A 24,411-nucleotide genomic window follows, 5' to 3' on the forward strand; every position below is an offset into this window, starting at 1 on the left:
TCAGCAGGTTTTGCAGTACACCTCGAAGAGGCTGGCCACCGAATGCATGCGGTAGAAGATGCCCAGTGGCAGGGAGATCTTGACGATGATGACCCAGAGGGTGAAGCCATAGAAGGCCTGCTCGATCTGGCTCACCAGGTGCGGCCGCGTCCCGTAGGCATAGAGGATCCACACCTAGCAAAGCAAAGGGGTCAGGCATCAGCCGCACAGGGGCATGGGCCGTGCTGGACCCTCTGTCCATCACTGCCACCTACTGGATGGACTCAGATGTGCGGGGACTGACGCCTAGTGAACCCATTCGCTCCCGGTCTGCCCCTCTCCCCATTGAACCTGTCACCAAGGCAGGGCCAGGCCTCGTGCATTCCTCCTGGGTGTGTCCATCCATTGGGAATGGGGCTGAGAACCACCGACTCATTGCACATCAGCAGCCACCGAGCACCAGCCCAGCAGTAACGGGCACTCCGTTCCGCCCAGCAATGAAAGGCCCCCGGCTGGGGCATTGACTCTCCCACCCTGAGCACTGCATGAATGTCACCCCCCGCCAGTAGGACCAGCGCAGAGTAGATGGTGCTTAGTGCATATCCTCACACCATGCACTGACAGCAATGTGGGGACAGGGCTTGACTGGGGCCTGCCAGAATCCATGGGGTGTGTGTGTGTGTGGGGGGGGTCCCAGCTTCGTAGTGAGGGTGCTGGTGAGGGGGGCCCCTGCCGGGGGAGCCTGCCAGGAACAATCCTGCATGGGGTCAGAGGACGGACTAGACCAGACCAGCATTGACAGAGCTATGCCATAGGCTGCATTACGTAACGGGGGGCCGCCGGGCTCTGCCCAGTGATTATAATGACAGATTTGTGTTGGAGCAGTGCCCATGGGTCTGGCTGGGCACACAGGCAGGCCCCGTGGCTTCCCATACGGGGATCTCTCCGCAGCACCGTTTGCTGACAACCCGTCTCATTCGCCCTTCTATTCAGCTGAACACAGAGCAGGGGAAGGGGTGACTGATCACAGCCTCTAAGCACCAACATGGGGAATACAGATTTGGTACCGGGCTCTTCACCCTAGCAGACAAAGGTCTCACACCATCCCCTAAACCCTCCCCCACACAGAGGCTTGTTCGCTGGACACACTGTGGGGGGAAGGTCCTGTGAATATCTGTTCTCCGCACAGGCCTAGGGGCCCTTACAAGGCACGGGCAGTGCAGGGAGAGGAAAGCTGATCTTCCAGCCCCACCGGCAACCCAAACACAACGACCTCGCCTGAGAGAAACTGACTAGGAGACCTGCAGCACCTCAAACCGCCAAAATGGTGGGAAGCAGTTTTGGAGGTTAAAGTCCATTCACTTTCAATGTCCCAGGGCCAGATCCTCAGCCGGTGCAAATCAGCTCAGCGCCATAGGTTCACACCAGCTGAGGATCTGGCCCCCAGATCCCTTTCCGCAGCACTCTTTCCTAGGCAGTCATTTCCCATTTTGTATGTGTGCAACTGATCGTTCCTTCCTAAGTGCAGTACTTTGCATTTGTCTTGATTGAATTTCATCCTATTTACTTCAGACCATTTCTCCAGTTTGTCCCGATCATCTTGAATTTTAATCCTCTTCTCCAAAGCACTTGCAACCGCTCTCAGCTTGGTATTGGCTGCAAACTTTATAAGTGCACTCTCTATGCCAGTATCTAAATCATTGATGAAGATATTGAACAGAACCGGACCCAGAACTGATCCCTGCGGGACCCCACTTGTTATGCCCTTCCAGTATGACTGTGAATCACTGATAACTACTCTCTGGGAACGGTTTTCTAACCAGTTCTGCACCCACCTTATAGCAGCTCCATCTAGGTTGCATTTCCCTACTTTGTTTATGAGGTCACGGGAGACAGTATCAGAAATTTTACTAAAGTCAAGATAAACCACGTCTACCGCTTCCCCTGTCGGAGTTAAAGGGGCCTCTGATGGGTGAGGAGAGTGTCTGTGTTAAAGCTGTCTCTAGATGGGAAGTCAAACCTTTCCGGAGGCTCCTTTGTGTCAAAGGAGGGCTGGTGGCCTGGGAGCCATGTGGGCCCAGGAGAACAGCTTGCACAGCCAGGCAAACAGGTCAATTATTAAGATTCCCCCGCCCCCCCCCCCAAATCAATTCTTTTGGATTTTTTTGATGAAAACCTGAACCCGAAACTTTTTGCTCAAACTCCAGAAAATTTTGACCAAAATGAAAAGTTCAGTGCTGGACGAAAAACTCTTTTTTTTGTCCCTTACCCCGCATCCTCCAAAGTTAGACAAACAAATCCCAGCTGCCTCTAGTGAAAATCCCCGGGGCTGACTTTAGGGACGGAGTGCAAAGCTGTGGACCCCAGGAGAGACAGGTGGGGGTCTGCGGGCAGGGGGAGTACTACGCAGGCCGTTTGGCTCAGATCTATTTGTGGGTCGGGGCCCCCGTGACAAGAGGGGGGCAACATTTTTAAACTGAAACTTTTTCAGCAAAAAACCCACAGATTTGGGTCGATCGAAAGCTTTTGCAAACAAGTGTCGATTTAGGCAAAGTGTTTCAGTTGGGAAAAAACCTTGAAAAGAATCCAAATGTTCCACTCTGACATTTTCGAAAAGAAACACCTCAACGTTTCGATGCCAAAGGCCTTTTTGTGGTGCCGTTCCCTGCGATTTGGCGAAACCAACTGGAAAACCCCTTTGAAAACGCTCAAAATGGAAACGAGGGTTTTTGGTTTCGGGTCAAACAAGAAACAGGTTTCGACTTTTCGATTCACCGGAAAGTCTGAAAAAGATCAGTTTTGGTCAACCTAAAACGATTTTTCCCCCCTTGATTTTTCAGGATCGTCAGAGAACCCAAAACCATATTTGCCCACCTCTATCTGTGATCTCCCTGTCCAGCAAAGCCGGCTCCGGGTACATTCTGCACAGAAACAACTCACCCAGACAATAACTAGACTAGGTGTCACTGATTTCTGACCTGTATGACCCTGACACCCCCCACCCTGTGGCCAAGGGCAGCATTCCTCTCTTTGGGGACCGACACGGAACAAATTGGTGGTTCTCAGTGTAGTTTCTAGTGGACGAATATTCACACCACCGACAACCCTTCTGTCTCCTACTGTCCCCTTGCTGGCAGCCTCAAAAGGGCTGAATGGGGTTGTGAGACTGAGTCCCCATCTCGTCCCTGGCCAGGGTCCCCCCAGCAGGGCTGTACGGACAAAGCTCGCTCTGGACTGCACAGCACCTACTCAGAGGATAGATAGAGGACCTGAGCTCAGATCCTCAGCTGGTGATGGCTCGGTGGAGGGACGGTAATTGACACCAGCCGGGGGTCCGGCTGTCAGCCTCCAGAACTCCCCGTGGGAAGCTAGAGCCCCAGGGCTGGACAATCAGGTGCCATGAGCCAGCTCACCGAGATGTTGTAGAAGATGAGGAGGATGGAAATGTTCTGCAGGATCTTCCTCCGGATGCTGACGCGTTCCGGCTCCCCTCTGGGCCAAGACCGCTGGCCCCCGGAGGGGATTTTGGCAAGGGAGTCATTACTGCTGCTGCAGGCCAGCCAGCACCCCGGCACCTGCTCCTCCAGCTGGGCCACCATTCTGGCTGGTGTGTGGCGGCTGGCCGGGTAGATGGTGCAGTTACTCTCATGGCGGGCAGCCACGTCCTGCTGGACCGGCTCTTCGGCGTGGCCTCCGGAGATGGAGAAGACCCATTCGTTGCCTGGGGGGCTGTTGGGGGCATCAGGCCGGTGGGCGAGCCTGGAGTAAAGGGCTTCGGTGATGAAGAGGTTCTGGCCCAGCACTTGGATGGTCTTGCAGAGGGAGAAGCAGAGGTCTAGGAAGTGGAGGCTCCCGTTGATGTGCAGGAAGAAGATGGCCACCAGGGAGAAGACGGAGACCATCAGGGGCCCGCAGGAGCTGCCCAGCAAGAGGGTGACGTCCAGGCTCCGCACCACGCTCTTGGAGCAGTCGGTGGAGGCCGGGTCTCTCTGGAGCCGGTAGGCAGCGATGCCGACCAGTGAGGCCAGGAACATGGCAGAGAGCAGCACTGAGTTGAAGATGTAGTAGGTCCGCAGGGCCTCAGGGACCGTTTCAGGGGCCTTGGCCAGCACTCCGAAGGAGATCATCACTCCGAAGGTGGCCGAGATGGCCAGCGCCCCCAGCACCAGCCCCACGAAGGCCCCGCTGAGGTGGAAGCGGCCCCGGGGGCATGGGTGGGGCTGCCGGCGACAGGCCGCCTGCCCCGTGTTCTTCCACACCACGTAGAGCATGGTGGAAGAGAAGAGGCTGAACTCGATGTTGAAGGGGTGCAGGTAGGCGGCGCCCTCGGAAAAGATGTGGCACAGGCTGGTGGCACACGAGCAGCTGTTGGTGGGCGAATTCCCTGCAGCGGGTGAAGTGGGGGGGGGTCACTCAGCATGGGAGGGAGACGGACTGGATGGGGGAAGGGCTGTGCATAGGGATTGGAGGGCAAGGCTGTCCGTGGGGGGCTCTTCCTAGGGGTGGGGGACGTGGCAGTACACGGGGGTGGAGGATAAGGCTGGCCGTGGGGGCTGCTGAAGGGTCTGGCTCCTTAGCGGCCCCCCAGCCCCATCTCATCACTGATCCGGGTGGGTGTATAAACCCCGTCCCAGGGCCCCTTGGCTCGGCTGGCCCAGTGAATCTCCGTCTGCCCGGGACCGTGTGGCACACACTGTGGTGGTCTATGTGGGGGAAAGGGGCCTTGACCCCCCCGCCACGGGTCCAGCCCCCCGCCCTGGGGGCCCTCACCATGCCCGGGCCAGGGGCTCTCCGTCTCGTGGGCGTCGTAGATCTCCTGCAGCTGCTTCATGGACTCATCCAGCACCACGCTCATCCACATGAGCACATTGGTGGCCAGCGTGTGCATCAGGCCAAACCTGGGACAGGGGAGAGGGCAGGGGGAGCTCACAGCCCGGCCTGGCCCCAAGGGGCTGCCCCCGAAACAACCAGCCCTCGCCCCCATCCCAGTGCACAAGCCGGGAGCCCGATACCTGTTGAGATGCTGCTGCTCCTGGATGCAGACCTTGGCGTGGAAGGACAGCAGGGACACCTGTGCCGAGGGCGGGGAGCGAAGGCAGAAGACAGGGTCAAAGAGCAACGGGAAAGGACTAGCTGCTGCCCAGGAGTGGCTGAAAGCCCCTTCCACAAGGCATGCTGCACCTTTAACTGCAGTGGCCATCTTGGGAGGCAGTGCTCCCTCCTGGGGACCTGATGTTAGTTCTTTCTTGCTTCGTGCTTTCCCTCCTTCTCCACCCAGCCTGTCCCACACGGCCCTGGGGACACCAAGGCTGGACGAGTACACAATACAGAGGAGCCCTCGTGTGCGAACAGCCTACACTAGGGTAACAGCCTACTACAGCTACCCACTAGTGGAGTCATTCCTTGAGCTCATGTGGCCCGTGCTGTGGGGCTAGTGTCACCCGGGTGGGTCGCTCCTGGCAGTCTGACTCCTCCCTCCTGGCTGCTAGTGCTCTGAGCACACGAGGCCCCTCACCTGGATGATGGTGAACACGGCTTGCACGACAGGGAAGGCGGTGATGAGGACGGAGGTGCAGTCCTGCAGCTCGTAGTAATACCCCAAGGACAGGCAGTCCAGCACCAGCGTGGCCAGGGCAAAGAGCGAGAGCCCGCCTGCCGGGGCAAGAGAACACCATCACCGCAGCCCGGCCAGCCACAGGGCAGCCATCCCGTGAGCCTCGTGGCAAGGGCCAGGCTGGGTGCTGTGGGGCCAGTGGACGGGAGAGGCTGGGGCCTCCGTAGCCGCGGGACTGCAGTGGTTTTGCTTTCTGTCTGCAGCACTTATGGCTAGCTGCCACGCAGACGCGACATCTGACAGCAGAGACGCCCCCACTGCGCTCTCTCCTGGAGCCTCGCGCCCGCTCTCTCGCATTGTGTTCTTGTTCCTGGTTTGAGCCCTGGGGCTGGGCTAGCAGGGGGGTGGGTCGGGATTGAGGGGCACCAGCGGAGCTGCTGTGGGGCAATGGGCTGATCCCCGTGATTGTTTTCGCCCCGGCAGCACACGCCCCCCAACCCGGAGGCAAGCCACCGAACCCCGGTGCTGGGCGGAGGCTGCCGCGGGGCCAGCGGGGTTCCCGGGGAGCAGACGGTACCTTTCAGCCAGCTGGCCCCGGCATGGTGGTCCTGGTGCAGCTTCCGGTGCTTGTTCTGGGAGGAGTGCCAGCCGAACCACAGCATCCACGCGCAGGACGTGAGCATGAGCGTGGCCAGGAAGCCGTGGACGTTGCGGCTCTGGGGGCTGCGCTGGTGAATCTCGGCCAGCAGGACGGCGCTGCCCAGGAAGGTCAGCAGCACGAGGTAGAGCAGGGACAGCAGCGAGCCCGCCCGGGCATTGGCCAAGTCCTGCCAGCCTGCGCCCTCTGGGTCAGCGGGGGAGTCTGGGGCTCCCTGGCCTTGCCCCTCGGGGGGGTGAGGGGAGCCCAAAGGGGGGCACCGCTGCAGCACGTTGCTCATCGCCCCAGGGATCATGGCTGTGAGGGGAGGGGACAGGGAACCGTCAGGGAGGGGGCAGGATGGGGCCCAGGGCAGAGGTGAGACAGGGTAAGGGGGAGATACCCCACGGGTTACCCCCAGAAGGGAGACTTAAGGGGGGGTTACACTGCTCCCCTCACAAGCATTCACCTCCCCTTGCACCCCCACGTGTCCCCACACACCCATCAGCCCATCTCACTCTTACTCACCCCCTCCAGCTTTCATCCTCATCCTCACAGTGCCGGCCCTTTCCCTGGGCATAAATGTCAGTGCACGGTGCTGGGTGAGGCAGGATCCGGCCCCCGGGAGCCAGCAGAAGGAGGGGATTGAAGTCACTCCTGGCTCGCGGGGGGTCTCTGGGCGGCTGGGAATGGCCATTCCACAAGTGGCGTTTGCTGGGCCGAGCTGAGCTGGGAGCAGCCCAGGGCCGAGGCTGCTCAGGTGCCCCCATGGAGAAGCCTCTGCCCTGGGCATGGAGAAGGAGGCCTCCAGCCCACCGCCCTTCCCCACCTAGCCATGGGGGGCATGTGAACACTGCCCCGCCTGCTCTTTCCAGGCACGCCCCCAGCCCAGAGACGGACACACGGACACTCCCAGGTGTGACTCAGAGCAACAGCAAGATGGGGGGGCTGCTGGAGGCAGACGCCGAGCTCTGGACTCTCCACACAGCCAGTGGGACCGTCTCCTAGACTCCCTTGGGCTGTGCCTGGGTCCAGGGGATCATGCCCAGCATCCACGGGGCTGTGCCCGGGTCCAGGAGCCATGCCCAGGTCCAGGGGGTCATACCCGGCATTCACAGGCCTGTGTCCAGGTCCAGGGGGCAGTGCCCGGGGCCAGGGGCCATGCCCAGGTCCAGGGGGTCATGCCCCGCATTCACAGGGCTTTGTCCAGGTCCAGGGGCCATGCCCGGGTCCAGGGGCCATGTCCACCCTAGTCTTTCTGCCTGGACAGGTGTGGGCGTGTGGGGTGCTGGTTTGGTGAAGGTTGGGAGTCAACGGGCTAGGACCTTTAACTGGGGCTGGGCCAAACTCCGAGAGTGACGGCTGCAGGGCCCCATCCTGCTCCCGGGGGGAGGGGCTGGTCGCTCCGGATAGGCTTCCCCTCCCAGCTTCACTAGGCTCTCTGGTGCCACGACAGACAGACGCCTCCAACCTCTCCATCCACACAAACCTGCCTGGAATGGACCATGCCGGCGTCCCACCCGAGACGTCCAGCCCTGGGGAGAGATGGCCATAGACACCCTTGGGACGGGTCCTTGCATCTGCCCCACACTTACACGCTGCCGCCGGTCACGCTGGAGACTCAGGAGCGTGTCTCATGCTACCCTCTGTCCTCGCTGGCTGTGTGGGGCACTCTGCCCAGGGGACGCCTTAATATTTCAGGGGTGGGTCGTTCCTCTGCCAGCCTGGCACCTCCCACTAGAGTGATCGGGGCAGGGGGGGAGTTGCCACAGGCAGCCCCCTCCCCGCTGCACACAGAGAGGGGAGCTGCCCCTCCCTGGCCGCTCGCCCTTTCATGGCAGATTGGCGTTTAATAACTGGAGTGTTTCTGGAACGATTGCAGCACCAGCTCCTGGCTGCCAAAGGCCATCGAGGAGACCCGGTGCCGAAAATCCAAGGGCAGGGGGAAGGAGAAATCAGAAATCGCTTGATTTGGGAGTGGGGAGAAGCAGGGAAATGTTATTTAAATCTCTCTAGGTACAGAAAATAAAAAAAGATCAGATTGTTTCTCTGATCACTAGGGAATTGCCCCCAGCCCAGCGCCTGTCACCCCAGCGGGGCAAATCCAGGGGTGACTGCAAGGAGAGAAGGTGGACTCTGCTGTTCTGAAACCACAGGGTCACATCCTTTCAGCTAAAGGGGAATCCTCAGTACCCCTGAGCAGTACAGGGCGTAGGCCACACATTGCCAGTTTGGATTTCATCCAGCAGAGGGTGCCTGCATGCACCCACGTAAACGCAGCCACATGTTGCAGGGTCTTTTTTGTGTTCACGGCTTTCCTCCTGGTAGTGGGCGAAGGGCTGGGATGCCAAGGGCAGGACGGGCACGGAGGGGCCTGTCTGGGGTCAGACAACCTCTGAGATCGGCAATCGCAGCCTGCCCAGCCGTGGCGCGGTGCCAGGCACCTGCTGCAGGGTGCCCCGAGGCGGCTGGTACTAGCCCCAAGGATGGCCAGTGGGGCACAGATTTGGCACCCCCCATTTAGCCTGTGAGTGGAGCTCCTAGGCAGCGCCAGCTGCACCTGGCAGCCCCCTGGGGCGGCCCCGGCCCGGGGAATGGCGGCCGCGCTGCCAGCCCTCTCCTGGGGGGGCCGGGGCAAATGCCCCCTTGGTGCCAAACTGCCCCAGCGCGGGGGAAGGGAGCTCGGGCGAGGACACCAGATCCGCTGCACGGATCACGGCGGGCCCGATCCTGGCCCCGCTGCGGGCCCCGCGAGCAAGTCTGCCCCCCCCCCGGGACATGCGGCCCCCACCCGGCTGGGCACGGCCCGGGCGCCCGGAGCCTGGAGCGCGGGGAGCCGCCGAGCTCCGCCCCGCCAGTGCCCGGCCCCTTCCAGCGGCGCTCCCCGCCCTCCGGCCTGCGCGGTGCCTGGCCGCGGCGCCGCTGCGCACTGGGCGGGAGCCGGCGCTGTCAGCGAGCCGCGGGGCGAGCCGGTGAGTCGGAGCCGTCCCGGGAGCCGGAGCCAGCCCCGCGCCCCGGGGAGGGAGGGAGGGAGGGAGGGCGGGCGTGCGGCTGCCTGGGCGCGGGGAGCAGGCGCCCTCCAGCCGTGCGGGCGCCCGGGATCCATTGGTGCCCAGCGAGCGCCCACGCGTGCCCGGAGCGCCGCCCCTCCCCACCCACGGGCGCTGCTGGCGGGAGGGGGTGTCGCTTCTCCCTTCCCTGCCCCCCCCCGTGGCCGCAGCCGGCCAGCCCAGCCTTCTTCCGTCTGCCTGGCTTTGTGCCCCCCACTCCCTCCCGGAGGTTTAGCGCCAGGCTCCGGGGCTGGGTTTGCACCGTGGGCAGCGCAGGGCTGGGCTCCGGGACTTAGGCAGGGCCCCAGGGGCACCGGCCACTGAAGTGTGGGGGGGTGGGGGCTGGTTTGGGCCCCTCCCCAGTCAAACCTGCCGGGCTTTGCGGGGAGGCCGCAGAATGCCAGTGGGTTCAGTGCAGAGCCCCGCTGGGCCGGGGGTTCGCTCCCCTGTCAGCCAGCCCGGGTTAGCTGGAGCAGCCCAGTTAGGGAGCCCTAACCTAACCTAACCAGCCCGGGTTAGGGAGCTGTGACCCAGTGGGATTTCACCGCAAGCGCCTGGCACAACGCAGGCCAGGGGCGAGCAGCAGAGCGGGGCTGGTGGCAAGGGCATTGGCCGAGGGGCTAGCGTTAAGCGCTGGCTGCCAGGGCTAGGCCAGAATCACCCGCCCGGCATCCTCCTAGGTTTGGGAAACCTGCTTGGAGGAACTGTGGTCCTTGGTGCTGAGGGCTTGGTGCATCTTAGCATGCCAACCTCTTCCCCCGCTTTCCCTCCCCCTGCTGCCTCTCCCAGAGGCCCCCCCCAGCAGCTCCCAGGCAGATGATGCTAAGAGCAGCGGTCAGTCCCCTGGAGGTGGGTAGAGAGGAGACGCTGGGAGTCCAGCCTCAGCCCTGGCCTGCCTCTCATCCTTGTCTCACTCCACTCCCTGGGCACAGGAGCCTTCTCCTCTGCATCTCCTACCATCTGCCGCAGCCTCTGTTGGTCTCTCCACCCCCTCCCCTGCGGAAATAGTCTCCTCTGGGGAGTGGTGGAGCCCCCTTGGGTCGTTTCAAACTCAGCTGGGACAAGGCCCTAGGGGTATGTAGTGTAGGGAACAAGCCTGTTGGGGGGCTGTAGAAACAGGGGCTACTTGCAGAGTAGGGCGTGGAGTTCAAACCCTCCTCCTGTCTGGCGGTCAGGCTGTTGGCTCAGGCCTGTTTCTACTCTCAGGAAGCCAGGTTTTGCCAGGGGGCGGGCAGGCTGCCCTGGTGCCCTCCTGCACCCACAGGAGGTACGGGCAATGGACCAGCGTCTGACTTGGCTCACACAGAGGGCAAAGGGACTTTCCCAGATCTACTCTGGCGTTACGCTGATATCAGTGAGATCAGGATCTAGTCCGAAGTCCAGGGCATCCTGGCGAATGGGGGGATTGCCCTTTGGGATGGAGTTAGCAGACCTTGGTAGGTTTGCTCGCCCCTTGAAATGAGCTCTGGGTCCAGATTTCATACCTTGCAGTCCCTTGCTCCTCGGCGCTCGGTGTTTGGGGCAGCCTCATGCCCTCTGGCCACCGGCTCGGGGTGAAACAGTCACTTCTCTGCACGGCACTCGCCTGCTTTGGGGGAAACACGAGAATTAAAAACAACAGAACAAAACAAGCCGGGGAGAAGGGCTTTAGCAGCTCAGCTGCGGGCAGGCCCTGGCATCCAATTCGCTTCAGGACAACTGGCCATCCCCTCCTCCTGCGCAGGGATTATTCCTGCTGGACAGCATTATAAATATTGGAAATAAATCCTGGGCGAGCTGCCAGGGAGGGCTGACATTTCAGAGATGCAGGGAGCTGGAGGCCTGTAGTTTTTCTGGTTGCTAGGGGGAAATGCACAGACTTTCGCTGGGAGTCAAATGGCAAAAGAGGAACGGAAAGAGCGGGCGGGCACCAGGGCATGACTCTTACTCACACCAGGGATACGCCCTGGCACACCACTGACTGAAGAGGAGTCACTCTGGATTGACACTGGGGTGTCTGAGGTCAGAGATGGGCCCAGTTCTTTGGAGACGTACCTCTGCTGGGCTCTGCCTTTTCTCGCTTGTTGGAGATGGGGCCTCAGCCAATGCCTGCAAGTAACTTTGGAGGAAGTTGGGGTTGGAACGTGGCAGCTGGGGTCAGCACTCACCAGTAGGGGGAAGGATTCCTGTTTCTCTGCTTTAGCCCCACGGCTAGTCCACACCCTGAGCTCATGCTCGCCTGCTTATGTCAGTCACCCCAACCGGGGGCTTGGCTGGGAGAAGACCCCTCCCCCCACGCCCCCCGACTGGATATGCTCAGAGAAGCAAGCCGAACCTTTAAGGGTCTCTCTGCACCAGGGACCCCTCCCTCCCAGCCCCCGCACCGCCCTCCTTGCCAGCACATCCTGGTGTCACCCCACGCCCCTAGGTGGGTCAGCAGCTGCCGGGGTTGAACCTGCGCCCTCTGGCTCTTAAGGCCAAGCACGCTCTGGTATCCAAGGCTGTAGCAACCTCTGTGTGCCCCCTTGCGGTGCAGTTGGGTGATTCATCCTCAGTTTCCCCCCTTGTATGGCCCCCTCATGGCCTAGGCTCACCCTGTAGTGCTGGCTTCCTAGGCAGCTTCTCACCAGCCAGCAGCTGAAGACTCCTGCTCTTGGTGGTTCCTTAGCGTCTCTATCAGCTGCCTGGCACCCCATCACGCCAGCTGCTCTTCTTCCGCCGGCCCAGTCCCCAGGGCTAAGCTCCTGACAGCAACTCTCCTGTGACTCATCCCTAGCGACCCTGCAGTCCTTTCTTCATAGGGCCACCCAGCCTGGTTCTCCCCAGCTGGGTCTAATCCTTAATTACCTGCACCCCCCCAGGTGCCACAGAACCAGTTAATTGGGCTCACCTGCTCCCCATAGCTGCCAGTGTGGGGGTCAGACTCCCTCTTGCAGGAGCCTAGCCCGCACTAGAGGGGGACCGAGTGCTGCCCGGTGTGGGTCCTACAGGCTGCTCCCTCCTGAAGGGGGAGTGGGGGGAATCAAGCATCCTGGTCTCCCTTCCCCCAGGCTCCGGACCCTGGCCGAAGAGTCTGCTCCCCTTATTAGCCCTTTGCTCGTCTGCTGCACCTTCAGCTTGTTGAATCCAGGCAGTGTTGAATTTCGTCCCTGTGAGGTAGGGGAGTGTTACCCCCGTTTCCTAGGGGGAGGAACCAAGGCACAGGGAGGTGAATGGATTTGCCCATGGGCACATGACGACTCTGGGGCAGTGCTGGGAATAGAACCCAGGCATCCTGCGTCCCCAGCTCTGGGCGTCAGTGCCAAGGGCAGGGCAAGGGGACGGTCCGTTTGCACGTGGTTTGAGCTTTCCCTTTCACTGGGTGGATCTAGTTGCCTCCTGGAGGTTTTCACTGTGTGAGCCTGCCGAGCAGGGGCGGGGAGGCAGAGCTCTTTGATTGCAGAGCCCCAGGGCCTCTGGGCTGAGGGAGGGATCCCATGACATCCTCAGCGAGAGAGGTCAAGCCCAGTAGGAAGGAGACAGTGCCCTGTGCTGGGACAATGCAGCTGAGCTATTGAACAGTTTCTTCTGGGCCCCCCTGCTCAGGACACAAGGGAACGAATTGCCCCTGGAGTGGAGGAAGGACCCCGTGGGGCCAGAGCAGAGGAACAGGAATCCTGCCCCCTACTGATGAGTGCTGACCCCCAGCTGCCACGTTCCAACCCCTCCCCTAATAGAGCTGGGAACCCACCGCCCCTCCAGCCGCGTGTGTGTGTGGGGGTGTCTGATTGAGGGAGGGCCTCCCCCGTGCTGGGTGCGCTGCATCCTTGCTCCCAAGCCCATAACCTCCCCGCTCGCCGTCTCCCCCCAGAGGATGTCGGAGGAACTGCCCTTGCACATCAATATCCGGGAGCCGCGATGGGACCAGAGCACTTTCCAGGGGCGAGCCAAGCACTTCTTCATGGTGACCGACCCCCGCAACCTCCTGCTGTCTGGGAAGATGCTGGAAGACGCCCGGAGGGTGGTTGAGAATTACAGGTTTGCTGTAGAGTCTGGTCTGAGTTTCCCCTCCAGTGGTTGGGGAGCGGTGGGGCTGGCGGGGAGGGGGGGGGCATTATCTGAGGGAGGCTCTGCAATCCGGCCACTATGCCACAGTGACCTCTAGTGGTGGGGTTGGGGGTGACGCCTTGAATGCAGGGGGGCCGGGAGCTGGTCCGTGCCAGTGGCTCAAGCAAGCTGTCAAGGGGGCAACGAGGCGGGGGACCCCTCTGCAGGGTTGGGCAGTAGCTGGCAGGAGAGGAGGGGGGTCTTCTGCTGCCAGGACCCTGTATGTGGGCGGGGCTGGGAGCCAGAGGGCAGTGGCATGAAGGGGCAGGGGTGGCTTTGGGGGGGTTTAAGGACAGAGGGACGTTTGCCATGGCAGAGGGCTGGGAGGAAGCCCAGCGGTAGCTGTGACGGCCAGGGGAGCTGGTACCCTGGGGAGGGAAGGTGCTGGAGGAAGCCACAGGGCACCAGCCTTCTCCCCAAGGGAAGACGGAACCTGTGGTGCGGGGGGAGCCGGGCACCCAGAGCAGAGATGCCCATCAAGGAGGCCACGGTAGGGCTTTCGCTCCATGGAGATGTCCGGCCCAGCCAGGGCTGCTAGCTGAAGCCGCCAGCTCTCTCCTGGCTGCTGAGGCTCCTGGTAAGGCACACAAGGGAGCAATGAGTTGGGGGCGATCTGCCCTGGGAGTGGGGGGGCCCCGGTGCGAATGGGGTTAGTCACGGCTCCCTCTCCCTGGCACCACCCAGGTCGGGGACGGTGTCACCGGGCCTGACAGAGGACCAGCTCTGGCGGGCGAAATACATCTACGACTCGGCCTTCCACCCCGACACCGGGGAGAAGATGTTCCTGATTGGGCGCATGTCGGCCCAGGTGCCCATGAACATGACCATCACCGGCTGCATGCTCACCTTCTACAGGCACGTTAGTCCCGCGGGGCAGGGACCTCCCCGACCTCTCCAGCGCCCCCTGCTGGCCCTGGGGCGGGGAGCCCTTCCCCCGACCTCTCCAGCGCCCCCTGGGGCGGGGAGCCCTTCCCCTGACCTCTCCAGCGCCCCCTGGGGCGGGGAGCCCTTCCCCTGACCTCTCCAGCGCCCCCTGCTGGCCCTGGGGCGGGGAGCCCTTCCCCTGACCTCTCCAGCGCCCCCTGGGGCGGGGAGCCCTTCCCCTGACCTCTCCAGCGCCCCCTGGGGCGGGGAGCCCTTCCCCTGACCTCTCCAGCGCCCCCTGCTGGCCCTGGGGCGGGGAGCCCTTCCCCTGACCTCTCCAGCGCCCCCTGGGGCGGGGAGCCCTTCCCCTGACCTCTCCAGCGCCCCCTGCTGGCCCTGGGGCGGGGAGCCCTTCCCCTGACCTCTCCAGCGCCCCCTGGGGCGGGGAGCCCTTCCCCTGACCTCTCCAGCGCCCCCTGCTGGCCCTGGGGCGGGGAGCCCTTCCCCTGACCTCTCCAGCGCCCCCTGCTGGCCCTGGGGCGGGGAGCCCTTCCCCTGACCTCTCCAGCGCCCCCTGCTGGCCTTAAGCCGGTGGCAGTAGTGCAGCCTGATCAGTGGCAGCGCATCACCACGCCCGTTGCACTTTGGAGCAAGCCCTGACGGAGGATGGGCAGCGTCCTTTGGTAACCTGCCACCAGGTTAACGTTGCCGGGTAGGTTCCCTGGGGCTCAGTGCCGCAGCGAAGGGCAGGGGATTCTGATAGCCACATGCTGTGATGTTCAAGCCCTGGGGTAGGGGTCTGAGGCCCCCTTCCCTGCTCTGCATTGGAGTGAGCGACGAGCCAGGGGTCAGGCGGGGGGAACCGCAGGTGGGTGGGTGCATGTAACACTGGGTGTGGATGGGGAGGGCTGATCCGCGCTAACTCCGCCAGCCGCACCTCCCCGTGGGCGCGGGGCCCCTTTCCGTCCCGTCTCCCGTCCGCTGGGGCAGAGCTGCCGGGATGTTGCCTCTCCCTCCACCGACGTGCTCTCTCCCGCCCTCCCCAGGACGACCCCCGCGGTGTTATTCTGGCAGTGGGTGAACCAGTCGTTCAACGCACTTGTGAACTACACTAACCGGAGCGGAGACGCCCCCATCGCGGTCGGGTAAGGGAGCTGCAGAGATGGAGCTCCAGCTGCCTGCCGGGAGAGCCGGCCAGAGCCATGCAGCACGGGGCACTGGTGCCGCTGGGCAGGGCTGGTGCCTTCCCCGTGGCACTGCCGTGTGCTGCGCGAAGGTGGCTGCTTCCAGAACAGCCTCCGCCTGTCGCTTGCCACGTGGGGGCTTGAGCTGCCTGCCCGGGGTGGTGGGACTTGAAGCCAGCGCTGCGGGCTCCCTGCTGGGCTGGTCTCGCCCTGTGGTGCGCAGAACCAGGGCAGGCCCCCGGGGGGCGCCCTCCATGCCTGGAGAGAGAGGCTCACCGTGGGGCAGGCGGCCTGGCAGGACGAGGCCCCGCCACGCTGCCCTGTGCTATGCAGACTGCACCAGCGTGGGGAGGGCTGCCCAGCAGGTTGCCGGCCTCGCTGGACTTGCCCGTTTCCTTTGCAGCCAGCTGGGGACGGCCTACGTCAGCGCCACCACCGGGGCAGTCGTGACGGCCCTGGGACTCAAGTCTCTCACCAAGGTAGGGGGCCCAGCCCCGCTTCGAGTCGGAGCACGCCTGGCACGGGGCCCAGGGAGGGGGACTGCCCGGGCTCTACGCGGCAGGACCCATGTGCCGGCAGGCAGCAGGGGCAACACCATAGCTCCCGGCTGCTCTGGATCCACGCCCGTCCCCCCAGGAGCGACCTAGAGGCTATCCTAGCCCTGGGTGGGGCTGTGGGGGTGGGGGATGGGGTCTTGCTTGGGGAAGCCCCAAGCACTTTGCTCCCACCCATCCCCCTGCGCCAGGTGTTCAATGCCCCATGTCGTGTCTCTGCCCCAGCTAACCCAGCGATGCAGGCAGACAATAATAGACCCGATTCGGATCTCCCACTGGGGTGGAAGTCCATGAGCCTCCCCGGAGTTGTGCCCATGGGGTTAATGAGAGCAGAGCCGATGGCTCTAAGACGAGCACTGGGATCCAACTGGAATCCGCCGGAGAATGGAGCAGCCATTTCCAGCCCCCCTCGGGGCCCCAGCCAAGATCAGGGCCCCGGGTGCTGCACTGATGGACGCGCAGTGACTGATAGCCCCTGCCCTGACACGCTGGAAGTCTAACCCGACAAGGCAGATGTAGGACAAGTTGTTATTCCCGCTTTACAGACGGGGAAGTGAGGCCTAGAGAGATGAAATGACCAGCTCAGGCAGAGCCAGGAATGGAACCGAGCCTCGTGCTCTAACCACTAGATTATTCTTCCCTCTATCCTGCTATAGTCTCATTCCCTGGCGTGTGATTCTCTCTTCTCTCCCTCTGCAGCATTTACCGTCAATTATTGGCCGCTACGTGCCTTTTGCTGCCGTGGCAGCTGCTAACTGCATCAACATTCCTTTAATGCGGCAGAGGTAAGGGGCCTTCGCCCTAACAGAGCAGCTCTGTGCAAGCGGGGGAAATAGATGCTGTTGAAGGACATGGATCCATCTAGCCAGGTACCTTGCTTCTGGCAGTAACCGCAATCTGATGCTGTAGGGGGAGGTGACACCCTCCTCATACTGCCCTTGGTCAGCAGTGCAGTGCTGTGACAGGTGGAATTCCTTCCTGACCCTCGCAGCTGGTGAGCACATGCCCTGAAGCATGAGGGTTGTTTTAGTTTATAGAACTGCAATAATGGTCATTTCCCAGAGATTAGCCATGGTATGAAACCTCTCATCAACCACAGACCCGGTATGACACAGGCAGCTTCCTGGTGAGCCTCATGCCAGTTTTAACCTCCCACCTGCCGTGGTGGAATTCAGTCCTTGGCCTCTCTGCTGAGATCGCTAACGAGTGATCTGACCACTAGGAGCTGGGCTGAGAACCCCCGCACTCACTCTCACAGTTTGCAGACTCAGCCAGTGGAGGGCAATGGCTCCGTGCCCCATTACCCATCCCTCTGCCCCAGCCAGGCTCCCAAACTATGGCCCAGCTGGGCCCTGGCACGCAAGTAGTGGTAAGGGGCCCCGGTTTGTCTCTTTCGCAGGGAGCTGAAGTTTGGGATCCCCATCACAGATGAGGACGGGAACCGGCTGGGGGAGTCGAGGGCAGCGGCCCAGCAAGCCATCGCTCAGGTGGTGGTGTCCCGGATTGGCATGGCCGCCCCCGCCATGGGTGAGTCACTTCCCTGGCAGATCTGCACTGCACGTGGGCGGGATCTGGACGCAGCTGGGGTGCCACAAACTCCCACCTTGCTTCCTGCCAGAGAAGCCCATCGCAGTTAGCGACCCCAGTTAATTTCCTTCTCCTTCGCCCCCCGCAGCCATCCCTCCCGTGATCATGAATGCCCTGGAGAAGAGAGCCTTCCTGAAGGTAAGTCCCCAGCACAGGGCTGCCGTCGCTTTCCCTGCCCAGCCACACCCCAACAGCCTCTCCAGGGGCCTGGATGGCACCCCGACTACACGGCTTGGGGGGGGGGTCGTCTCCTCTCATTACAGCTGACGCCTGTGTCTACACTTGGCCAAGGGCATCGTTGCTACATGTGCCCTGGGATTCATGGGAGCACCCCAAGATCTGCCCACTGCCCCAGGATGGTATCAGGATTCCAGCCCGCCCCTGGGCCGGTGTAATGGGGGCAGGAGGGTTAATGTTGGCCCGGCTGATGGGGATGGTATAAAGCTCATATAAGGATATGGCTACACTGCATTGTAAACCCAGGGCTGGGGGACCTGGCTTGTCCACTTTGTGTTTTCAAACCCATGCTTAAGCATCCACATTGCATTGTAACCCTGGGCTTACAAATTCTGGGCCTAGGTCTCCCAGCCAAGCTGATGCACAGAGCTGTGGTTTGAGCTGCATCCACACTGCAAACTGACAGGGCTTGGACCTGAGTGGCTTTTACCCGCACTCCCAGCAGGGTTCTAGGACCCGGGCCCTGAGCGCTTGCTGACCCAAATCAGGCTGATTTGCGTGTGGACGGAAAGGGCTTAAACCTGAGTCAGAGTCTGGGCGCAGTGTAGACAGACCCCTAAGCGCGAGATTGCTCAGAGATGGGAGATGGGCCTAGATGGACCATGGCTCTGGGAAGAAGTGGAGGACCCCAGTCCTACCTGACAGGTGTGTGCAGAGCCGAGCCCCATGTATGCACAGAGATCTGGGGATTGTCACGGTCTGGACTGGCTTCTGACAGTGATGGTCTCGTGGCCCGCCCTGTTTGTGGTGCACCAACCCCTGCCAGTGCCGCTGGGGAGCAGTCACCCTAGAAAGGACTTTTAGCACCTTTCAGAGCTAGCTGGGGACCGGGAAAGGAGCAGGCAGCTCTGCATGGATCACCAGCTAGTGCCTTGTGGACCTGACACAATATATAGTGCTAATCTATCCCCTTGGCCTTGATGTATAAGGGAACGCCCCCGTAAGCGGTAACCCTCTTGCTAACCCAAAGCCCCCTTGTCTTTCCATGTAGCGATACCCCTGGCTGAATGCTCCCTTGCAGGTCGGACTGGTGGGGTTCTGGTAAGCGACGGCTGCAAATAGGGGAAACTCGCCCAGCCCAGCTGATGGGAAGAAGCCACTTGGTCAACTTTCCCCTGGGTTTGCTAGCCTGGTCTCGGAGTTGGAAGCATCTTTTGCTTCAAACCGGTTGGGATCAAACTGGAATCACCGTGAGCCTTTGAAGTGAAGCCAGCCCTTTGGGAGGCTCAGAGGGGATCCTGTCATTTCCCACCCACTCCCCATCATTATTCATTTTGCAGTTAAATTCATGGCCAGGAAATTCAGACCAAGTCAGTGGTCAGACTGCTGCTTTTCCTGGTGTGCACACACCCTGTGGAACTCCCTGCTGCAGGATGTCCTCGGGCATGAGGCTTCCTAGGTCAGGCCAGAAGGAGGAGTGCCAAGAGACCCTGATCGTATTTCCCACCCTCCTGGCAGCAGGAAGGAAGGGATAAAACTTACTGGAGTATGTGTGTCCGGTGAGGTTTCTAGCTCAGCGTTGCAGAGACAAGGGGTCTGGATAGTTCAGATCAGCAGCCAACTGCCCCATTACAGTGATTTGGGGAGGGGAAGGGAAGCTGGCTGGGAGGTTTATCTGGGGAAGGCAGAGGAGGGTGAATGGAATTTCCTTGCAGGCGGTGTCTCTCCTTGTCTCATCTAGGTGCTGACCCAGCCCTAATTATGGTGTCCCTTGGCACCTCGCTTTCATTGGGACACCCCAGGCAGGAGGTGTAACAGCCCCACCTTGCAGATGGACCCAGGTCTCCTGAGTCCCAGCCCGGAGCCCCGACCATTAGTCCGTCCTTCCTCCCTGCAGTGGGGCTGCAGTGACCCTCATGCCAGCGCTGCCCCAGTTCTAGCCTCTTGTTCCATGGGATTCTGCGTTGTTCCCGCCGTTTTTGGCTCTGCAGCAGTTCATGGGCCGAGGCGTTAGACATCAGCTCTGCTCTTGGTGTCTCTCCTTTTGCAGCCTGGTGTTCGCGACCCCGCTGTGCTGTGCCCTCTTCCCACAGAAAAGGTAGGGGTTGGCCGGTCTTTGCCGGGCCCTCTGTACGCCTGGGCCTTAGGAGTTGGGGGGGGGGTGGGTTTGTGTGTGTACTTATGCACAAAGGTGGTTTAAGACAGTGTCTCTCAACCTTTCCAGACAACTGTCCCCTTTTGGGGTCTGATTTGTCTTGTCTACCCCAAGTTTCCCCTCACTTAAAACAACTTTCTTACAAAATCAGACATAAAAATACAAAAGTGGCCCAGCACATGATTACTGACAAATGGTCGACTTTCTCCTTTTTACCATATAATTGTAAAATAAATGAATTGGAATATAAATATCGTACTTACATTTCAGTATGTAGCATATAGAGCAGTATAAACAAATTATCTGGATGAAATTTTCTTTCGTCCTGACTTCTCTAGTGGTTTTTCTGTAGCCTGTTGTAAAACCAGGCAAATGTCTAGATGAGTTGATGTCCCCCCTGGAAGACCTCTGTGTACCCCCAGTGGTTGAGAACCACTGGCTTAAGACATCTTTGCTCCCCAACTCCCTGGAGACGCTTTTGTACCAGTTAGAGAAGCCAGAGGCTGTGATCAATTATTCTTCACTGTCGCTAAAGGTAGGACAAGAGGGAATGGGCTTAATCTTCAGCAAGGGAGATTTAGGTTAGATACTGGGGAAAATCTCTCTAACCCTAAGGGGAGTTAAGCTCTGGACCAGGCTTCCAAGGCGGGTTGTGGAATCCCCATCACTGGAGGTTTGTAAGACCACGGTGGACAAACCCCGGTCAGGGCTGGTCTAGGTTTACTTGGTCCTGCCTCAGTGCACAGGGCTGGACTTGACGGCCTCTCAAGGTCCCTGTGATTCTGGATGCACTGCCCCATCCTGTGCGTTACCCAGTTCTTGCCAAGAGAAGCAGAAGGGCGTTCTGGGCAGCTGGTCTCTGCAGGGCCGTTAGCAATGGCTGGCACAGGAAACATTTGTGCCACCGTCTTGGATTCTCTTTGCTCTGTGTCGCCCCCCTCCGCTTTCTGAAAGTCTCAGCCATCCGCTGGCAGAGCAAAAACGCTCCCATGTGACGTAGGCAGCCACTCGCGGGCTGCAACTAGCTTGCAAGCCAGCCCGTAGGCTGAGACTTGCCACGTAATAGTGCATTTACCGGGAGATTCTGCGTAACCGGGAGAGCTGTTCAAATCCGAATCTGTTTGCAGACTGCCTGTGAGCAGAAAAAAGAGACTAAAGTGGGTGATGATGGATGATGGATTGACTTTGGAGCATTCTCCCACCTGTACGGAAAGGGAGGCTTCCTTAGACACCTCTCCAACCAGTAGTCACAAGTCCCATGCCCTCCCTGCCTCCTCTCTGAGTGGGTTTGTCTCCCTTCTGCAGCTCGATGCGAGTGAGTCGCCTGGAGCCTGAAGTCCAAGCTCTGATCCGGGAGAAGAACCCCAACATGGAGATTGTGTATTTCAACAAAGGGCTTTAAGCGAGGCTCCCTCCCTCCCTCCCGTCCCCCAGGTGCCGGGAGAAGAGATCAGGGAACGGATCGGAACCCAGGTGTCCAGGGAGAATGTTAAATGTTGTGCTAGAATAACCCCTGTGAGCTGCTGCTTTATTTCTGGCTGTCCTGTGTGTACGGTGTAGGTTCCTTGGACTCGGATGACCCTTAGCAATAGGTAGTGATATATGCAGCTGTGATATAGATTGTCTTTCCTGAACAAAACCGAAACAGGCAGAGCTGATTCTCTCTGGTGGCAGGTTGAGAGTGGCCAGAGCCCCTCAGTAACCTTTCCTCCACTCCACTCCACTCTCCTGCTGTGCATGGTCCCACAGTGGCTCGCATGTCCATCTTCGCTGCTCTTGAGAGTAATGTTCTTGAGACGCTTCAGTGGGGAGAAGAGGCTGGAGTGGGTGATGCTCGTAGGGCGAGCAGATGTCAAGGGCCGAAAAGCGAGTTTTCCTCCAGCTTTGTTGTTCTCTGGTGGGATTTCAAAACTGACCTGAGGCCAGTGCTGTCAGAAAGCCCAGTAGAATGGACCAGAGTCACAGTGGGGCATGGCTCTGGTGCAGTGCCTAGGCATGAATTTTACAACACGTTGAAAGATCATTCTAAATGTTTTTGCTGTGTCTGCGGATGGTTTCCTGCCTTAGCAGCAAAGACAGGAGCTCATCTGACTTCCCTAAGGGAGGGAAGTAGCCAAGGAGGAAGACATCTGGTCATCTTCCAGTACGGCAGGCCCAGAGCGGCTTGGCATGTTGAGGAGTAGGCCAATCCAAGGTGGGTGAGCAGGTGTCTTCTCAGTGCGTTGGCTCACCATAATGAGGGATGGGGCAGCTGTATACAGTGTGACTTGGCTGTTCCCTTTCACCATTTTGGAGGATCTCTCTCGGGTCAGGGCATCCTCCATGCTCTTGGTCCTTTTAGTATTGGCTTGCTTCGTTCATCACAGACCGAAACGACTTAGCTTCTCTGTCAGGCGGTAGATAGTCACACAGCCCGTCTCTCCTTTCCAAACTCATAGAGTGCAGCTAAGCAACCCTGGTGCAGTGTTTATAGACACTTGATGAGGTGGACTGACTGCTGGGGAAAGCTGTGTACTTATACAGCAGAGTCTCTCCGAAAAAGATCTAGAGGGGGAAAGAAACTGCTATACAAGAGAGCTTGCTGCAGAGATGGACCCCAGGGGGTTTTGGGTATCCCGATTTGGGGTTTCTCTGCCTACCAGAGGAGAATTAGCTGCAATTCCTGAATGTGGGGAAAGCCCGGACCCAGAGCTGTAACTCAGCTTTGCACTTGGGCCCATGGCTGCTCTTGGAACCTGGCGTTCAGACCCAGCTTTCACTCGTGTCTGTGTGTGTGTATTTGCACGCTCCACGCCTGTGTGTGTGCTGGCTCATTCCTAACCATTGTCTCTGCAGGGCCAGTTCTGATACCTTGCACATGCAACCTAACGGAACTTCCACGGGGGAGAGTTAAATTGTCCATGAGGAAATTCCCCTGCCTGGCTGCACAGATTTAACCCTCTGTCCATTGCATTTCCCCTTTTAAACGCACTATGGGAGGTGTGAGGGAAAGTCAGGCCCTCCCCGCCCCCTTTTATTGGGAATATTGACTCAATACACGTATGGTGCAGGGGAAAATGCATCGCAGTGGTTTTAGGATGCGAAAGACAATTGCCGGGCGCAAGAGATCACTGATAAATAAAGCACAAAAAGAGGAGGAAGCCCACCCCTCTTTCGTTATCTGAATGAACGAAACCATACAGGGGTATGGAGACTCTTCCAATAATCACAGCTCTGTGGCAGCCTGCACAATCTAGCTTAAAATCTGACTCGTTCAGGGCCTGATCCCGCCCTGCTGAAATCTGCCAGAGTTGTACTGTTGGCTTCAGTGGGTGCAGGATCAGGGGTCTGCATGCATCTTTTTAAAAATAGCATAATCAAGTAAGCTAAAGTAGATCTGACGGCTTGGAAATGCTTGAGCTGCCTGTCCTCTAATGGAAAGGGCTGGGGAATGTCACAGCTAAGCACGCGGGGCCCAAGGCTACTCCAGGTCAGCAACTTAATCCGGTTTTCCGCTCCTTTCATCTCCAGAGCAAATTACACATTCTAATCTCCGAAAACCAGCCCAGGGTTTGTTTTTTTTTTTTTTTTTTAATGTCGTCTTTGTTCCAGGCTCAAGTCGCATCCTGGGGCCGCTAGACGCCCTTTGAACATGTTTACTTTTACGGGGCTCTTGTCTCCTTGCTGTAAGATCACCTTGTTGTTTGCTATATCAGCCTCCCTTTTAACATGTGATGTTTAAAGGGATCCCGTCACACTGCTTTAAGGTCATGGTGCTTTGTGCTGTGGGTGGGTGTGTATATCCGTACAGATAAAAATTGCATGTTTTACAACATCTAAACCAGACAGAAATGCTTCTGTGACCTTTAAGAATTTCAATGAAAAGAAGTTTAGTCCTGGCTGGGTATCAACCTTCCCCTGTTACTGCCAGAAACGGGACAGGAAACTGACCCGCCTGGCCAAGCTGAGTGAGGTGCACGGAGCAAACAACCCAGCTCTGGAGGGGAAAGGGAATTGGATATTTTAAAAGTAGAATTAGCTGGGGGTGGTGTTGCTAGTAAGAGCAGGCAGGACAAGCCTTTGACTGTGTCCTGGAGGGAGAATTAGCCCCATCCTACAAGAGACACAGAGGGAGGAGATCTGCTGTGTTCATGTCTAGCCCCTTCCCTGCAGAAGATGGCTTGTTGCTCCTCCCAGATGCCCAGGGTGACTCTAGTTCCCAAAAGGAAAACGAGGCACTGCGCAGAGCTGGCCTGAGCCCTCCCCACCCCCCCACAGGGCTCGCCCGAGCCCTCCTCTCTGAGCGGGGCTGGCCCGAGTTGCTTGGCCGATCCCTGCCTGCCTCCTGCACAAGGCTGGGGTTGCGGCTTGCCTGAGCCCTGCCTGCCCCTTGTGCGGGGAGCTGGCATCGCCGTGCCCCCCTTTCCCCCCGCGCACATGTCCCTCTGCGCCTCGTTTTTTTGACAGAAGTGGGCATTTGTCCTGTTTGCTCTTGCCAACTGATCAAGTCCTCCCCTAGATTGGCCCTGACAGAATTTGGCTCAGAGTTTCTGTAATTTGCCCAGACTGCACTGGCCGGGAGGGCAGTGATAAGGACCATCGATCCTCATGCTTCAGGGCACAGAG

At 59.6% G+C, this 24,411-nt stretch overlaps 2 protein-coding genes across 2 annotated transcripts; one reads left to right on the plus strand and one right to left on the minus strand.

Moving 5' to 3' along the window:
- Positions 1 to 10,811, minus strand: LOC140915085 (proton channel OTOP2-like). Its single transcript, XM_073354540.1, has 7 exons — positions 10,705 to 10,811; positions 6,111 to 6,488; positions 5,495 to 5,631; positions 4,992 to 5,050; positions 4,750 to 4,877; positions 3,393 to 4,363; positions 1 to 174 (listed from the first exon to the last, which is right to left on the minus strand). The coding sequence occupies exons 2-7, from the start codon at positions 6,484 to 6,486 to the stop codon at positions 1 to 3; spliced, it is 1,845 nt and encodes a 614-aa protein (XP_073210641.1). The 5' UTR covers positions 6,487 to 6,488; positions 10,705 to 10,811.
- SFXN3 (sideroflexin 3) lies at positions 9,063 to 23,620 on the plus strand. The gene is made up of 11 exons (XM_073354541.1): positions 9,063 to 9,142; positions 13,050 to 13,216; positions 13,970 to 14,140; positions 15,196 to 15,294; positions 15,737 to 15,812; positions 16,587 to 16,672; positions 17,287 to 17,414; positions 17,563 to 17,612; positions 18,703 to 18,752; positions 19,702 to 19,749; positions 21,112 to 23,620. Exons 2-11 carry the CDS (start codon positions 13,053 to 13,055, stop codon positions 21,206 to 21,208), a joined length of 969 nt encoding a protein of 322 aa, XP_073210642.1. The 5' UTR covers positions 9,063 to 9,142; positions 13,050 to 13,052; the 3' UTR covers positions 21,209 to 23,620.
- The last annotated feature ends 791 nt before the right edge of the window (positions 23,621 to 24,411 follow it).

This window comes from Lepidochelys kempii, chromosome 7, assembly GCF_965140265.1.
Source record: "Lepidochelys kempii isolate rLepKem1 chromosome 7, rLepKem1.hap2, whole genome shotgun sequence".
In the NCBI taxonomy this organism is placed as follows: domain Eukaryota; kingdom Metazoa; phylum Chordata; order Testudines; family Cheloniidae; genus Lepidochelys; species Lepidochelys kempii.

What these genes read in the sequence shown, in the direction of transcription:
- LOC140915085 (XM_073354540.1), bottom strand. Translation starts at nt 6,486, where the DNA reads ATGATCCCTGGGGCGATGAGCAACGTGCTGCAGCGGTGCCCCCCTTTG. An exon ending in CGGGGCCAGCTGGCTGAAAG is followed by an intron (nt 5,632 to 6,110) that starts GTACCGTCTGCT and finishes TTGCCCCGGCAG; the next exon opens with GCGGGCTCTCGCTCTTTGCC. An exon ending in GAGCCCCTGGCCCGGGCATG is followed by an intron (nt 4,364 to 4,749) that starts GTGAGGGCCCCC and finishes CACCCGCTGCAG; the next exon opens with GGAATTCGCCCACCAACAGC.
- SFXN3 (XM_073354541.1), top strand. Translation starts at nt 13,053, where the DNA reads ATGTCGGAGGAACTGCCCTTGCACATCAATATCCGGGAGCCGCGATGG. An exon ending in GACTCAAGTCTCTCACCAAG is followed by an intron (nt 15,813 to 16,586) that starts GTAGGGGGCCCA and finishes CTCCCTCTGCAG; the next exon opens with CATTTACCGTCAATTATTGG. An exon ending in AGAAGAGAGCCTTCCTGAAG is followed by an intron (nt 17,613 to 18,702) that starts GTAAGTCCCCAG and finishes CTTTCCATGTAG; the next exon opens with CGATACCCCTGGCTGAATGC.